The sequence below is a fragment of the Hibiscus syriacus genome, unplaced genomic scaffold (assembly GCF_006381635.1).
Source record: "Hibiscus syriacus cultivar Baekdansim isolate YM2019G1 unplaced genomic scaffold, ASM638163v2 tig00112738_pilon, whole genome shotgun sequence".
In the NCBI taxonomy this organism is placed as follows: domain Eukaryota; kingdom Viridiplantae; phylum Streptophyta; class Magnoliopsida; order Malvales; family Malvaceae; genus Hibiscus; species Hibiscus syriacus.
This window is the reverse complement of record NW_024063392.1, coordinates 4,076,231-4,093,040: the sequence shown is the minus strand read 5'-3', so window position 1 is coordinate 4,093,040 and position 16,810 is coordinate 4,076,231. Positions and strand designations below refer to the sequence as shown.

At 37.8% G+C, this 16,810-nt stretch overlaps 2 protein-coding genes across 2 annotated transcripts; both read right to left on the bottom strand.

The window, feature by feature from the left end:
* Window positions 1-10,644: 10,644 nt before the first annotated feature.
* On the bottom strand, window positions 10,645-10,995 carry LOC120182930. The gene has a single exon (XM_039187749.1). It carries the CDS (start codon window positions 10,993-10,995, stop codon window positions 10,645-10,647), a length of 351 nt encoding a protein of 116 aa, XP_039043680.1.
* Window positions 10,996-14,271: 3,276 nt separating this feature from the next.
* LOC120182815 lies at window positions 14,272-15,792 on the bottom strand. The gene is made up of 2 exons (XM_039187679.1): window positions 14,979-15,792; window positions 14,272-14,468 (listed from the first exon to the last, which is right to left on the bottom strand). Exons 1-2 carry the CDS (start codon window positions 15,187-15,189, stop codon window positions 14,275-14,277), a joined length of 405 nt encoding a protein of 134 aa, XP_039043610.1. The 5' UTR covers window positions 15,190-15,792; the 3' UTR covers window positions 14,272-14,274.
* Between the last annotated feature and the right edge of the window lie 1,018 nt (window positions 15,793-16,810).

Below are 16,810 nucleotides of genomic sequence, written 5' to 3'. Positions count from 1 at the left end.
ATGTTGATTGTTGCAAAGAACATGGATGATGTTATCGGTTTGAAAACTTTATTGAGTCAGGAAAACGACAAGTGGATGGCAGCCATGGTTGAGGAGATGGAGTCTTTGAATCACAATCGTACATGGGAGTTGGTTCACCTTCATGAGGGTAAAAAGCCGATTGGATGCAAATGGGTGTATAAGAAGAAACCAGCAGTAACAGAAAAAGAGGGGGAGAAGTTCAAGTTCAAGGCTCGTTTGGTAGCAAAGGGTTTTTCACAGCAGAAAGGAGTTGATTATGATGAATTTTTTTCTCCTGTGGTCAGATACACTTCAATCCGAGCAGTACTTGCATTGGTGGCCAGTTGGGATTTGCATTTAGAGCAGATGGATGTTAAAACTGCTTTTTTGCATGGTGATTTAGAGGAGCAGATCTACATGCGGCAACTTGAAGGTTTCACTCAACCTGGAAACGAGCATTTAGTTTGCAGATTGAAGAAATCTTTGTACAGGTTGAAACAGTCTCCGAGACAGTGGTATAAATGGTTTGACTCCTATATGATCAAGATTGGCTACAACCGATGTGAGTATGATTGTTGTGTCTATGTTAAGAGCCTTGATGATGGTTCTTTTATTTTTCTATTACTGTATGTTGATGATATGTTGATTGCTGCGAAGAACATGGATGATGTTATCGGTTTGAAAACTTTATTGAGTCAGGAATTTGATATGAAAAATTTAGGTGCTGCAAAGAAAATTCTTGGAATGGAAATTTGCAGGGACAGAGACTCAAGGAGACTGTGGCTATCTCAACGGGGTTATGTTGAAAAAATGCTAGAAAGGTTTGTGATGAGCAGCGCAAAACCAATTAGCACTCCATTGGCGAACCACTTTAAGCTCTCATCAGAACAGTGCCCTAAGATAGATAAGGAAGCTGAAGATATGGCAAAGGTTTCGTATTCTAATGTTGTTGGCTGCTTGATGTATGCAATGGTATGTACTCGTCCTGATTTAGCTCATGCTGTTAGTCAAGTTTGTAAGTACATGTCTAAACCTGGTAAGCAACATTGGGAAGCCGTCAAGTGGATCTTTCGATACTTAAAGGGTACTGTGGGACATGGAATTGTTTTTGGTAGTCAACGAGATAATCCTTTGGTTGTAGGATATGTGGATTCAGACTATGTAGGTGACTTGGATAATAGAAGATCTACGACAGGGTATGTTTTTACTCTTGATGGATGACCTATTTGTTGGAAGTCTACTATTCAATCTGTAGTGGCACTATCTACAACTGAAGCTGAGTACATGGCAGCGGTTGAAGCTACAAAAGAAGCTTTATGGCTCACTGGTTTAGTAAAGGAGTTGGATGTTCAACAAGGTGGAGTTCAGCTGCTTTGCGACAATCAAAGTTCTATTCACTTAGCTAAGAATCAGGTATATCGTGCTAGAACTAAGCACATTGATGTACGTTTTCACAAGATCAAAGAGTTGGTTGCATCTGAAGAGATTTTGTTTCAGAAGGTACACACTGATGAGAATGCCGCTGATATGTTCACCAAGCCAGTTATAACAGACAAGTTCAAGCATTGCTTGGACTTGTTGAATGTTTCAAGTTGTTAAAGAACTAAGGTAACCCAACCCACATTGAATGTTTCCTAAGGGGCAGGATATTCGCCAAGGTGGAGATTTATAAGCTATGGCTCATAAATATACCGGTAATGAGGACAGGGGATGGAGCGGAGTGAGCGGAGTGAGCGAAGCGAACATCAACTGTCCTTACAAAAAAAGTCTCGTAGAGGGGGTTATGATTATGTGGGTTGGGGGTGCGGGGGATGCGGCCCCGTGGTACGGTACAGGGTTAATTTTGTAATTATGTACCAGGGTTTTCTATTATAAATAGAGATGTAACCTAAACCTATAAGAATTGAATAAAATTTTCTAGCGCCGCCTAGGCACCGAGGACGTAAGCACATTGCCGAACCTCGTTAAAATTCTTGTGTTTTTTCATTTACTTTGCCCGATTTATCAACAATTGGTATCAGATGTCAGGAGCAAAATTCGAAGTCGCAAAATTCGATGGTCTGGGTAACTTCGGATTATGGTAAATGAGGGTGAAGGATCTATTGGCGCAGCAGGGGATCCTGAAGGCTTTGCGACCTACAAAGCCGGCGTCGATGGAGGAGGAAGATTGGGAAGAATTGCAACAACGAGCGGCATGAACCATACGATTATGCTTGGCGGACGAGGTTATGTATCACGTCATGCATCTATCGTCTCCAGACGAAATTTGGAGGAAGTTGGAAAGTCAATTTATGTCCAAATCCTTAACGATAAAACTATATCTAAAGCAGCGGCTGTATGGGCTGAAGATGTAGGACGATCATAATCTGGCGCAACACGTGAATGTCTTCAATCAAATCGTTTCTGATTTGGCTCGACTTGATGTAAAAATTGAGGATGAAGACAGAGCGATGATTTTGTTATGTTCGTTACCTCCCTCTTACGAACACATGGTGACTACTCTTACATATGGGAAAGAGACTATAAACGTTGAGGAGATTACTGCAGCCTTGTTGGCTCACAACCAGCGGAAGCAAAATGCAGGGGAAAACTCTCAAGCCGATAGCTTATATGTCAAGGGTAATTGAGACCGTGGACGGAAGCCAAAGAAGGCAGGGTCTAGCAAGCGGAATTCCAGATCCAAATCTAGGGATAAGAAGACAATTCACTGTTACAAGTGCAAGGAGGTGGGACATATGAAGCGAGACTGTCCGAAGTTGAAAAAACAGACTGATGAGAAGCGTGATGTTTCATCCAAGTCTGTGAACGTGGTCGAGGATGACAATTCTAGTTGCAGTGAGGGTGATATGCTTTCTATTTCAACGACTCAATTGACGGATGCGTGGATTCTTGATTCTGGATGTTCTTATCACATCACGCCAAATAGGGAATGGTTTTCGACATACAGGTCGGTTAATTCTGGTTCTGTTTATTTGGGTGATGATCGATGTTGCAATATTGTTGGTATTGGTGATGTCAGAATTAAGATGTATGATGGCTCTGTTCAGACGTTGAGTAGTGTTCGACATATCCCAGATTTGAAGAAGAATTTGATTTCTTTGGGCACTTTGCACAAGAATGGTTTTATCCCTAAGGCTGATGAGGATAGGGAAACCATTCGGATTGTTAAAGGTGCTTTGACTGTGATGAAAGGAAAGATGACTGCAGGAAATATTTATAGATTGTTAGGAAGTACCGTTGCAGGTGTAGTTCATTATGTTGAGTCCTGTGATGATACTACAAAACTGTGGCATATGCATCTTGCTCATCTTAATGAACGTGGTATGACAGAATTACACAAAAAAAATCTGTTGCATGGTGTCAAAAGCTGTAAGCTCGATTTTTGCAAGTATTGTGTTCTTGGTAAACAGACTAAAGTCCGTTTCAAGACTGCGAGGCACACAACTCAAGGGATTCTTGATTATTTGCATTCTGATGTATGGGGGCCTTCCACGACATCGTCTTTGGGTGGATCTAGGTATTATGTTACTTTTATTGATGATTTTTCAAGGAAAGTTTGGGTGTATTTTTTGAAATAGAAATCTGAAGTTTTTGAGAAGTTCAAGCTGTGGAAAGCTGAGGTAGAAAACCAAACAGGAAAAAAAATCAAGTGTTTGCGGTCTGACAATGGTACGGAGTACACAGATTCACAGTTCTTACACTTCTGTAAGGAGTGCGGGATTAAGAGACATTTTACAGTGCGCAAGACACCACAACAGAATGGTGTTGCGGAACGGATGAACAGGTCGTTGAATGAAAGAGCCAGATGTTTGCGGTTGAATGCGGGGCTTCCCAAACACTTCTGGGATAAGGTTGTTAACATGGCGTGTTATCTTATCAACAAATCGCCAATGGCATCATTGGCTGGGAAAGTTGCATAAGAGGTATAGACTGGTCATGATGTTAGTTTTGATAACTTACGGATTTTTGGTTGTCCTGCTTATGTGCATGTACCTGCTGATGAGAGATCCAAAATTGATGCAAAATCGAAGGAGTGCATTTTTCTGGGTTACAAGAAAGGTGTCAAAGGATTCAAGTTCTGGGATCCAGTTGCGAAGAAAATTGTGATCAGTAGAGATATTGTTTTTGATGAACAATCCATGTTGCAACAGAAGAAAGACACGACAGTGGTGGATTTTGAGCAGTTTCCAGTTGAGAAACCAGAAACAGTCTCCGAGACAGTGGTATAAACGGTTTGACTCCTATATGATCAAGATTGGCTACAACCGATGTGAGTATAATTGTTGTGTCTATGTTAAGAGCCTTGATGATGGTTCTTTTATTTTTCTATTACTGTATGTTGATGATATGTTGATTGCTGCGAAGAACATGGATGATGTTATCGGTTTGAAAACTTTATTGAGTCAGGAAAACGACAAGTGGATGGCAGCCATGGTTGAGGAGATGGAGTCTTTGAATCACAATCGTACATGGGAGTTGGTTCGCCTTCCTGAGGGTAAAAAGTCGATTGGTTGTAAATGGGTGTATAAGAAGAAACCAGCAGTAACAGAAAAAGAGGGGGAGAAGTTCAAGTTCAAGGCTCGTTTGGTAGCAAAGGGTTTTTCACAGCAGAAAGGAGTTGATTATGATTAAATTTTTTCTCCTGTGGTCAGACACACTTCAATCCGAGCAGAACTTGCATTGGTGGCCAGTTGGGATTTGCATTTAGAGCAGATGGATGTTAAAACTGCTTTTTTGCATGGTGATTTAGAGGAGCAGATCTACATGCGGCAACCTAAAGGTTTCACTCAACTTGGAAACGAGCATTTAGTTTGTAGATTGAAGAAATCTTTGTACGGGTTGAAACAGTCTCCGAGACAGTGGTATAAACGGTTTGACTCCTATATGATCAAGATTGGCTACAACCGATGTGAGTATGATTGTTGTGTCTATGTTAAGAGCCTTGATGATGGTTCTTTTATTTTTCTATTACTGTATGTTGATGATATGTTGATTGATGCGAAGAACATGGATGATGTTATCGGTTTGAAAACTTTATTGAGTCAGGAATTTGATATGAAAGATTTAGGTGCTGCAAAGAAAATTCTTGGAATAGAAATTTGCAGGGACAGAGTCTCAAAGAGACTGTGGCTATCTCAACGGGGTTATGTTGAAAAAATGCTAGAAAGGTTTGCGATGAGCAGCGCAAAACCAGTTAGCACTCCATTGGCGAACCACTTTAAGCTCTCATCAGAAAAGTGCCCTAAGACAGATAAGGAAACTGAAGATATGGCAAAGGTTCCGTATTCTAATGCTGTTGGCTGCTTGATGTATGCAATGGTATGTACTCGTCCTGATTTAGCTCATGCTGTTAGTCAAGTTTGTAAGTATATGTCTAAACCTGGTAAGCAACATTGGGAAGCAGTCAAGTGGATCTTTTGATACTTAAAGGGTACTGTGGGACATGTAATTGTTTTTGGTAGTCAACGAGATAATCCTTTGGTTGTAGGATATGTGGATTCAGACTATGCAGGTGACTTGGATAATAGAAGATCTACGACAGGGTATGTTTTTACTCTTGGTGGAGGACCTATTTGTTGGAAGTCTACTGTTCAATTTGTAGTGGCACTATCTACAACTGAAGCTGAGTACATGGCAGCGGTTGAAGCTGCAAAAGAAGCTTTATGGCTCACTGGTTTAGTGAAGGAGTTGGGTGTTCAGCAATATGGAGTTCAGCTGCTTTGCGACAATCAAAGTGCTATTCACTTAGCTAAGAACCAAGTATATCGTGCTAGAACTAAGCACATTGATGTACGTTTTCACAAGATCAGAGAGTTGGTTGCATCTGAAGAGATTTTGTTTTAGAAGGTACACACTGATGAGAATGCCGCTGATATGTTCACCAAGCCAGTTATGACAGACAAGTTCAAGCATTGCTTGGACTTGTTGAATGTTTCAAGTTGTTAAAGAACTAAGGTAACCCAACCCACATTGAATGTTTCCTAAGGGGCAGGATATTCGCCAAGGTGGAGATTTGTAAGGTATGGCTCATAAATATACCGGTAAAGAGGACAGGGGATGGAGCGGAGTGAGCGAAGCGAACATCAACTGTCCTTACAAAGAAAGTCTCGTTGAGGGGGTTACGATTATGTGGGTTGGGGATGCGGGGGCTGCGGCCCCGTGGTACGGTACAGGGTTAATTTTGTAATTATGTACCAGGGTTTTCTATTATAAATATATATGTAACCTAAACCTATGAGAATTGAATAAAATTTTCTAGCGCCGCCTAGGTACCGAGGACGTAAGCACATTGTCGATCCTCGTTACGATTCTTGTGTTCTTTCATTTACTTTGCCCGATTTATCAACAAGTTGGATATTGTGTTTAGTAATTGTGTTGGCTTTTGATCTTTAAATTTGCACATTCATTTATGTATGCTCTAAGACATGTATTAAAGAAACAAACATACAAAATCGGAGGGGAAGGTGTGCTTCCTTCACAAACAAAACCAACTTCATTAGATAAAGTCGAAAAAGAAAGACCATTTTGAGAAAGCCAAGAGTGCTATGGTGAATTTCGGTACTGGTGGTGTTGTGCAATCCATCCCTTCTTAATGATAATAGGATTTTGGAATGTTAGGGGGTTTAACAACTCCCTTAAACAACTGAAAGTGTTTAGAAGATTAGATAAATATGGTGTGGATGTTATTTGTTTGATGGAGTCTCGTATTAGGAGGGACAATGTTGATAGTTTCTGCTCTACATTGTCTGCTGATTGGCATTTTGCTGAAAATTATGACTTAATTGATGGGGGTCGACTGTGGATTTTTTGGAGGAAGAACTTGTTTTTTTATATACTGAGAAAACATGACCAAGCTATTACTATTTGGGGGACAGTTGATGGGCATACGACATTTATAACTGTTTTCTATGGTAACAATAGTGGAGCTGCTAGAAGAGGACTTTGGGACCACTTAAATTCTGTTGGAAATGATATTGGTTCCTCCTCTTGGATCCTTGGAGGGGATTTCAACATCATAGCCAAAGCAGAGGAGAGCTCTGACTTTGATGTCATGGGTATTCATTGCACCCCAGACATGAAAGATTTTCAAGACTGCTTGGAGAGTTTTGACCTCATGGATCATTCGTTTCTTGGTCCTTTATTCACATGGTCCAATAAACAAGAAGATTCCTATTTAGCGCGTAAATTGGATAGGATCTTAGTTAACAATCAGTGGTTGTTTAATCATCCATAATCTTTTGCTAAATTTGCTGCTCAGGGCGTTTCAGACCATTGTCTCAGGTTATTGTTGACTCATAAAGGAGGTTTGACCAAGAGGCCTCGACCTTTTAAATTTTTTAATTGTTGGGCTGGCCATGAGCTATTCTTGGCTACTGTTAGAGATTCTTGGCAGGGTTCTTGTGGTGATAATGCCATGGATGGTCTGTTCCTAAAGTTGAGGAGGCTCAAACATATCCTAAAGAATTTCAATAAGGAGTATTTTTCTGATATCTCGGGTAGGGTTACCAACAAAAGGGCTGAATTAGAACAGATCCAGATTTTTAATCTGGCTAACCATGATCAAAGGAGGATTGGTGACGAGAAGAGGATTCATGCTGAATTAATGGATTTAGAACTGGAAGAATCTTATTTTTACAAACAAAAGGCGAAAGCACATTGGCTGAGAGAGGGTGATTTTTTTTCATCAAAGGACTCAGGCCAATAAGAAAAGAAATACTATCAGGATCGTCGTAGGTGAGGATGGGCTAAGACACGATTCCTTTAAAGGAATGGCTGCTGAGTTATTTTTCACGAATCTTATTGGCTCCAGCGATCCTATGGTCAAGGGTTGCTCTACTGAGATTTTGAAGGATTTATTGGGGTATTCTCTGCCTGAGGGAGCAGATTCTATTCTTACCAAGGAGGTGAGTGATATGGAGATTAAGGAGGCATTATTCAGACAGGGGAAGGATAAAAGCCTTTGTCCAGATGGTTTTACATCTGGTTTCTTTAAGGTTGCTTGGGAAATTGTTGGTAATGACTTTATTTCTGTTGTGAGGCACTTTTTTCATACTTCTTGCTTGCTGCCTGCTTTTAATTCTACAGCTTTGGTGTTGATTCCTAAGTCTTTAAATGCTTGCTTGGCAAAAGATTTTAGACCCATATCTTGTTGTTCAGTGGTCTACAAAACTATAACCAGGATTCTTGTAAACAGACTTATTCCATACTTCCCTCGTATGATTTCCCTCAATCAGACAGCTTTTGTCAAGGGTAGGAATATAGTGGATAACACTCTATTAGCACAGGAAGTGGTTAAAGGTTACTCAAGGAAGAGTTTATCTCCTAGATGTGCTATCAAAATAGATCTCCAGAAGGAATTTGATTCTGTCAATTGGGAATTTTTGCTGTCTGTTCTTAGAGCCTTGGGACTTCCTGATAAATTCTGCAATTGGATTAGAGCATGCATTACTACATCCATGTATTTTGTTTCACTGAATGACAGCCTGGTGGGGTTTTTTAAGGGTGCAAAGGGGGTTAGGCAGGGTGATCCCTTATCACCCTACTTATTTTTCATGGTGATAAATGTTTTGTCATCTCTTTTGAATGTTGCATCCATGAAGGGAATCTTTCGTTTTCACCCAAAATGTAAAAGAATTCAATTAACCCATCTTTGCTTTGTGGATGACCTTCTAGTTTTCTGTCATGGGTCCCTTGAGTCTGTGCTTGGTGTTCAAAGTACTTTAGAAAAGTTTTATGAGCTTTCAGGACTTAAGTTGAATGTCTCGAAAACTGAGTTTTTTTTCTAGTGGCTTGAATCAAACTACCCTCGATCAGATTCGGCTAGCCACTGGGTTTAGAATGGCTCAGCTCCCTATTAGGTATCTAGGGGTTCCCCTAGTTACCCGCAAGCTCACTAGTAAAGACTGCACTGCTCTACTGGAAAGAATTAAGGACAAATTGAGGCAATGGTCCAGCAAAAAACTTAGTTTTGGAGGAAGATTGCAGTTAGTCAAATCTGTTCTATTCAGCATCTTTAATTTTTGGTGTAGACAGCTTATCATTCCTAAAGGGATTATTAAGGAAGTGGAGAGACTTTGCATGCGTTTTTTTTGGAAAGGGTGTGACACTCCGGCTAGAGGAGCCCGAGTAGGCTGGAGTCAGATCTGCTCCTTGAAGTCTGAGGGTGGGCTGGGACTCAGGGACCTTGCTCTATGGAGTAAATCGTGCTGCCTGATGCTAATTAGGAATATTCTAGCTAATGCTGGTTCATTGTGGATAGCTTGGGTAAAGGCTTACTGTCTTAAATCAGAAAGTTACTGGGAGGTTGTTAGTAAGCCTCATTACAGCTGGATTTTAAGCAAACTACTGAGACTTCGAGATGATGCGAGGAGATTCTTTGTTCCTGGTACCGATTTGAGCCAAATCAATGGTAAATGGATATGGGATAGTATTCGAATTAGCAAAGAGAAGGTGAGCTGGCACAAGATTATTTGGTTCCCTTCTCATATTCCAAAATTTTCCCTTATCGCGTGGATGGTTACCCTCGATAGGCTGCCAACTAAGGACATGCTTGTTCGTTGTGGTTTGGATATTGATGATGTATGTATGGTATGTGGTTCTGGCAGGGAATCACATGATCATCTATTTGCTGACTGCCCTTATGCTAAGGATGTTTGGAGTGCTGTTCTACGGCTGTGTGGATTTCAGTTAGGATCAACGCCTTAATTGGTTGATCGAGAACTTGAAGGACAAAACCCTTCGCAGTCGGATCCTTAAGCTTGCTTGGACCGGGTTCCTTTATTATATTTGGGAAGAACGCAACCACATGCAGTTTCGAGGTCTTTCAAGCACTAGTGAGGTAATTGTAAATAGAATTAAGGTAGCGGTGAAAACCAAAATGTATAGCCTTAGTACACACAGAGTTGATGATGGCAATAGATACTTGTACACAAATTGGGACTTGATCTAGGTTGAGGCAGGTTGTTTGTAACAACTAATGATGTTTCTTTTGGATGAAATATAATTTACTTATCCAAAAAAAAAACCAACTTCATTTTTTTAATGCCATGAAAGTATCCATCGAACAGTGTTATGGTCAGTTCCAATGTACAAAACATAAACAGACAAACAAGGCATACGTTAATATAGCCGGCTGTGTTTACGCTAACTTTTCATACGTGCTTTACGAAATACGTATAAGAACAACCGCATGAAGCAACTTTACAAGCAGCAAAAATCTCAAGCGAAAAAACCCACAAAAACTATGCTACACTAAAGTACAAGAAAGCTCGACATTATAGTACAACCAAACAGTTTCCCATGAAAAAAGAAAACCTTCCCCACACACTCTTCCTTGTAGGACCCAAAAAAAGAACCCGCAGTGATAATACCGATTTCTCTTCTTTGAATATATTTGCACATTTCTAAGAATCAGATGGTTTAGGTCCTTTGTAAATTATGATTTTGCTACCAAATTCAACATCCGCTGTTGCCTATATACGTTTTATAATATGGGGTTTTGAAGATGTACGTACCAGCAATGTATATATTAGCTGTAAATACACAGTTTTCCATTTCTTACAGACCAAAAGAAACAAAGGGAGTAGGTTAAGGATCGGATTTCGAATCTTAAAATTTACTATCTTTTTTCCTGATCTCGGGAGACTACAGATGAAGAGAAGTATCAACGTCACAAGTCTCAAACTTCTTCGATGTGCTTGAAGTTTCATTAGGCCATAAGCTTGTTGATGATGCCTGGATTTCCACAGCTCTGAAATTGGTTCGCCTACCGTGAGAGCTTAGTCCAAGAGAGAGCGATGAATCCTGATGGGGTTTCTGCCTCGCCGCCTCCGCCGATCCGTTAGGCTCGAATCTCATGTCGGATTCGGACAACAGTTTCAGAAGCTCTTTCCCCTCTCTCCTTTCCCTATCCTTCTGCAGTTGTCTGAACCTTTCTTGCAAAAGAACAATGGAGGAACTAACCACGGTAGGATCACCACCACCTTGTCTACCCATTATAGGAAAGATACGAAGACGAAGAAGAAGAAGAAGAAGAAGAAGAAGAAGAAGAAAGAGAAGAGTTTTTGTTTTATGACAAAGTGGTTGATGATTAGATCATGTATTTATGGGAGATGGCCATTTACTGTTAAACACATTAATGTATGGATTTAGGTGAGAATCGGGTGTTGTGAAGCTAAGTCCAAGAAGATGAGTTAATGAGGAGGTATTTCAGATAGTTTGTTTAATGGAGGATAAGTGTGAGATACAAGAGTCCAAATGAGATTGGGAAGTAGTATTTGGAAGGAACCTTGGTGAGGGAATAAATGGTTAGGTCACGCAGCTATGTTTTTAAAAGGAAAGCGATTATATTCACTGCCACGTTTGCCTGCATATTGGTGTATTTTTATCATGATGAAAAAGACAGCATATCAGAAGGAAGCATTTTCACAATATCACGAAGGTAGGTGTGGTAGCAAATACACTTGGGATAAGCATCCGACTTAAAATGTTACAGTACCAAAAATAGGTTTATAAAATTTTAATAAATAAATAAATTATTAATAAAAGTATAAATTATATAAAAAATTTAAATTTTTATTATCTTCCCGGTGGGGGTGGGGTTGTTTTAAATGAAACCCACAGTGCAGTCAGCATGAGGGCATTATCATTGCTAAAAAGGTGGTTGGTTTTGATGGACCATCTCTGTTTAATTTGCACTTGATTCGAACAATATTAGGTAGCAACCAACTTTGCAGCACCCTAAATAACTGCTGTACACATGGCCTTGCTGATATAGTTAATATTGTGGATACTGTTAGCCTGCTTCTTATGTACTTCTTGCTATGCCCCAAAAGGGATATGAAGTGAGGTTAATGGTAATCTTCATCCAACCTTTTACCTGATTTAGTAAGTTAAACAAAGGTTTGGACTTAGGGATGTATAAATGATTTTACTCAAGAAATAAATTTATAAAATCTTACGAACAAAATTAAATTATTAATAAAAAATCTAAATTATACAAGAATTTTTAATATTTCAAAGATTAATCGTCCTCGTCGTATATTAGATTTTACCACTGATACGTTGAAGTGAAAAAAAATATTTTTTACGTAAATAATGAATTTATTAATTTAATTAACAAATTATTATTTCTAAAAGGTTTAATTAGAAAATAAGTACCCAAATTATACCATTTTTCCTAAATAGATGTTCAATTTTTTTTGATTCATCCATGTGTCTAAGGTTACAAACATTATCACTTTAGATGTCTGGTCCGCAACAAAAGTTAAATTCCGTCGTTAAGACATGTGGCACATTCAGGTAATTTTGAAAATTTTATTTAAAATTTTGAAAAACTTAAAATTGTATTTTAGAAAAGTTCAAGTTTTTCAAAAATATTAAAAACCTCCCCAAACTTTGAAAATCCTAAATCTAATCACTATACCCACTCCCGCATCTGCCATTGCCAACAAACAACCATCGTAATAATAGCCGAAGAACCCTAAATCACGACAAATAAAACTACCAGAACGAACCTAAAATCGCGACTCCACGACAGTCGTCGAGTTGACCATCGCGACTACACAATAAGAACGACATCGTCCTACTACGGAGATGGAAGGGACAACGTTAGCGGCGGTGGCCATGGCAAAAAAGGGAGGTAAAGTTAGGATTAGGGTTAGGGATTTGAGGTTTTTAGGGATTTTAGACTTTTTTGCAATTTTAAAAAATTAGGGGGTTATAAATATAATATTTTTTAAGTGTTTTTAAAATATCTTTTAAAATTACCAGAACGTGACACATGTCACTTGACGGAGATTTTTAACGGGTGTTACGACCAAGGCACCTAAAGTAGTAACATTTATAACGTTAGGTAGCTAGATGAATAGAAAAGCGTTTAGACACCTATGTGAGAAAACGATATACTTTAGTAACTTATTTTCTAATTAAGCCTTTCTGAAATGATGTATCTGGGCAATATACTCGATCGTTATGTAACAAAATATTCGTCCTTTTGTTTAAGGATATACAAGGTATAAAAAGTTAAAAAGTAGCTTGGGCAAGCCGATCGTATTGGGAAGACAATCGGGTGACAACCAAATTTTAAAACTATTCCATAAGTTGATATCAATTCGGACAGTTAGGAATAATAAAACCTCAATAATCTCATATGATGATAAATGTTAGGATGTTACTTTGTAATCTTCCCTGAATCACATAAACTACTTTGGCAAAATAGACGTTGCTTGAATTATCAAACTTAAAATCAGACGATATAAAAAGCGTTCTACAGAAAATAAAATATGATACGAGTTTAAGGTGTTTGAATGGTTTCGAAAATGGTGAGTGAATCAAGCATTATGATATATGTGGGTAAAGAGGAAGATATTCATTTTGGAAACTTGAGTCGACCTTTCTTTCTCGACCAGAGATTGAATACCTCATAACTAAATCCACATCAAAAGAGATGAGCCGCCATTACCCCCTCATGTATATCACCAAATATAATCATATTTGCATACATAACTATATCAGACACATTAATTCAAAAACAAAACAAAAAAAAAATCAATTGTTTAGGTTAACCCATTAAATTGACTGAATCGAATTTTTTTTCGATTAATTGATCGGTTAATTTTAAGTTCGATCGATTCACGATTAATGATTTTTTCAAAGTTATTATCGGTTAATTCGGTTCGAAATAGGTTAATTAACCGAATTAATAAAAAAATTTAAAAATTTAATATATTATTTATATATTAATAGCTTTGAGAGTATTTAAATTTCGATTTAAACCGAATTACTAAACTGAATTAGCCGAAAATATTAAATATTAAATATATAATATATATTATTTAAAATTTGTTTCACTCGGTTAACCGACTAATTAACCAAACTTTGTTCAGTTTGGTTAATTGTTTTCAATTCGGTTAACGGTTAAAATGAAAAAGAAAAATCGGTTAGTGAAATTTTGAAAGTTTGGTTCAATCAATTAACCTAACCGATCAATTGAACACCTCTAATCTCGGTGGTAAAAGAATTGTTGTTATTCCTTAAGGTTTTGGGTTCAAACACCATGAATAATAAGGGTATGAGCATTCGATATCAAATGATGAACAATAAGGATATGAACATTCAATGTCAAATAATTGAGAGTTATGTGAATCCTAATCATTACCGGAGTGAAGTTCAAGAATCATACGCGATCAATGTTAACAGCTTTCAAAGACGATTCTATCATAGTCTGCTTCGCAGAACTAGACTCGTAATATTGAAATGTTTAGTATTTCCCCCCTACCTTTTGCTCTCTAAACAATAAGAAAAACTACATAAACGTACATAAAAGCAAATTTTGCAACAGGGTTCCAGCTTCAGGGAAACAACACGAGACTGTCTGTTGCGCTTTGCCACCTTGAGAAACACTAACGAAAGGAATGAAGGCGCCCACGACGGCCGGTGAACTTTTTGCTCTCCTTTTAGACAAGCCACTGAAGAATGCAATTTAAATATGTCAATAACCAAGAAGTATAGAAAATTCCAATAACGAGTCCCTCTTGTTTGAGTAGACAACAAAAGGACAATAGCTAAGAGCTATTGAAGAACGAAAGCGAGAAAAAAAATGATTTCTTGGGAAGAAAATGAATATCATTAAACCATTTGAAAGATTAAACCATTTGAGAGATGTGGCACGATATACGGTATAGTCAACCTCTCTCATGCTACACCAATTCATATGCACAAGGCACTGCTGCAACATAACTTGGATACCATAATTTATTTGATGAGAGTGGGTAAAATATTCATGGTTTGATGAAATGGCTCGATGCTCATGCAGCAGAGAAAATATCCCATGTTTTAAACTGCAGAAGAAATGAAGAAATACTACTAACAGAAATATGTCTCTTACCACAGGAACAATCAGAATAATATTGGTGTTGGGGGGGAACCCTTAAGATTGAAGTAACTTCCAAATTTTGAGAGGTGAAATTTACATATACCTTTTATTCGTCTGAGTTCCTTGTATAGTGTGATGAAGTCTCCACACTTCATATGGCATCGCCTTATAAACCGGAGAATCTGTTCAGTTGTAAACATAAGCATGCCTTCCAAGTATTCCCCATTAACACCATTTTCTTTGAAAATCTGGCGAAAACTACCAAGATTTATCTCTTCCAACCACATCCCAACATCCTGCCATAATAAAAACATCACAGTACAAGATCATGTTATTCATAATGTTTCGACGTCAAACATTAAAAAAAGAACACAATAAAAATTCTTCCACAATATCTCCAAGACTTTTGGCATAGATAACATCAAAATTTGGAGACACGTTTGCAGGTGTTTTACCTTGTCACTAAATTTCCTTTGTTCCTTTTACGGATCAGTTAGTACTCACAATGGTTGATCAGATATCACAATCAGTTTCGATGATCTAAAATGAATGGTAATGAAGAGAAAAGTTGTTTGTTCTATAATTTTCTCCATGTTTATCCTCAAAGTTGCACAACAACAAAGTGCATTGGTTGCTATGTCAGTTCATAAAAAATATATAGTTTTAGAATGCCTAACCATTTGTCAAGCACACACAAGTCTTCCAAAGAAGCCGAAGATATAAAAATACCTAGCTAATCCACCTTTTAAACAGTCAATTGTAGCATTGCACGCAAGTCAGGAGTATGTCTCATAACTTTAAAATAAACAGCTCGTCTTCAATAGCGAATACACATCTGATGCATCCGCTGGTATTTAGCATTTACTCTCATCTTCTCAAACAAGTCTTCCCGCATAGTGTAAAAAAAGTGGCACCTCCAACTTTCCAACCTTACCAAAAAAAAAATCTGCAAGCAGGAAAAGAAGCTTTCCTCTTCTTTCTCTCTTTCATTTCTTCTCTACAGTCGTTTAGTTGAAAACTTGTATAAAACTGAGGGTGCTTTATTAGAAATGCCAAAACAACAAATGCCCAGTTAAGAAGAAAATTGTTATACCGGTTCTGCAGGCATCAACAGCATAGACATTATTTACTTGTAATTATGTTGGACAGTCAGAGTCACAGATATATGAAATTTCAGTTATCCACTAAATCAGCCCCATGTTTACCTACACGAACAACTTTTTAATGAGAATGTTCATCATTGAAGATACGATGATGAGTGAAGAAAGTTAATCAAATAATTAAGAAGCATAACCAATCTCTTACTTCGCTGCTTAACCATTAGAAGAACAAAGAAACACTTGATCAAAGGCATAATTTTGATTTGATCATGAGGAAAGGGCAATAAAAGCTTATCACCTTTTTAATCAATTCAATTCCCAATAATCAAAACAGGAAACAATTGTAGTAATCAGAAAACACCCATCGTTTCTGATATACTAGTTTTTAAACAATTTGATCAATGTTGAGTGAAGAAATGTCGGTCAAAATTTTATGAATAGGTCAGTTTCTTGGGAATTGAACTCGAAGGATAAAATTTTATGACTCTAAATGACACCTAAACTATAACAAGTTCTTCTTAATGAGCTTAAAAAATCAAATATGTATACCCAAGAAATTAATGAAGTATTATTATAAAGTATGTGTAATAAAGTTGAGTTATTCAGCTAAAGCAATTAGTTATAGAGGTGACTCAAAAGTCCTCCTGATAACTCCGTAAAAAGACTTAATTCCTAGTCTTTTCACTTAAGTTATTGCTCGTTTAGACAAAGTATGCATTGCATTTTTAGTTGCATTTAGTCACATATAGGTTATATTAGATTGTGGTGGATAAGTTTTCCTTAGGCAAGATTTATTTGGTTTGACTGATGCTGCTGAAGAGAAATGGTTGTCTGG

What these genes read in the sequence shown, in the direction of transcription:
- LOC120182930 (XM_039187749.1), bottom strand. Translation starts at nt 10,995, where the DNA reads ATGGGTAGACAAGGTGGTGGTGATCCTACCGTGGTTAGTTCCTCCATT.
- LOC120182815 (XM_039187679.1), bottom strand. Translation starts at nt 15,189, where the DNA reads ATGTTTTTATTATGGCAGGATGTTGGGATGTGGTTGGAAGAGATAAAT. An exon ending in GGAACTCAGACGAATAAAAG is followed by an intron (nt 14,469 to 14,978) that starts GTATATGTAAAT and finishes TGCATTCTTCAG; the next exon opens with TGGCTTGTCTAAAAGGAGAG.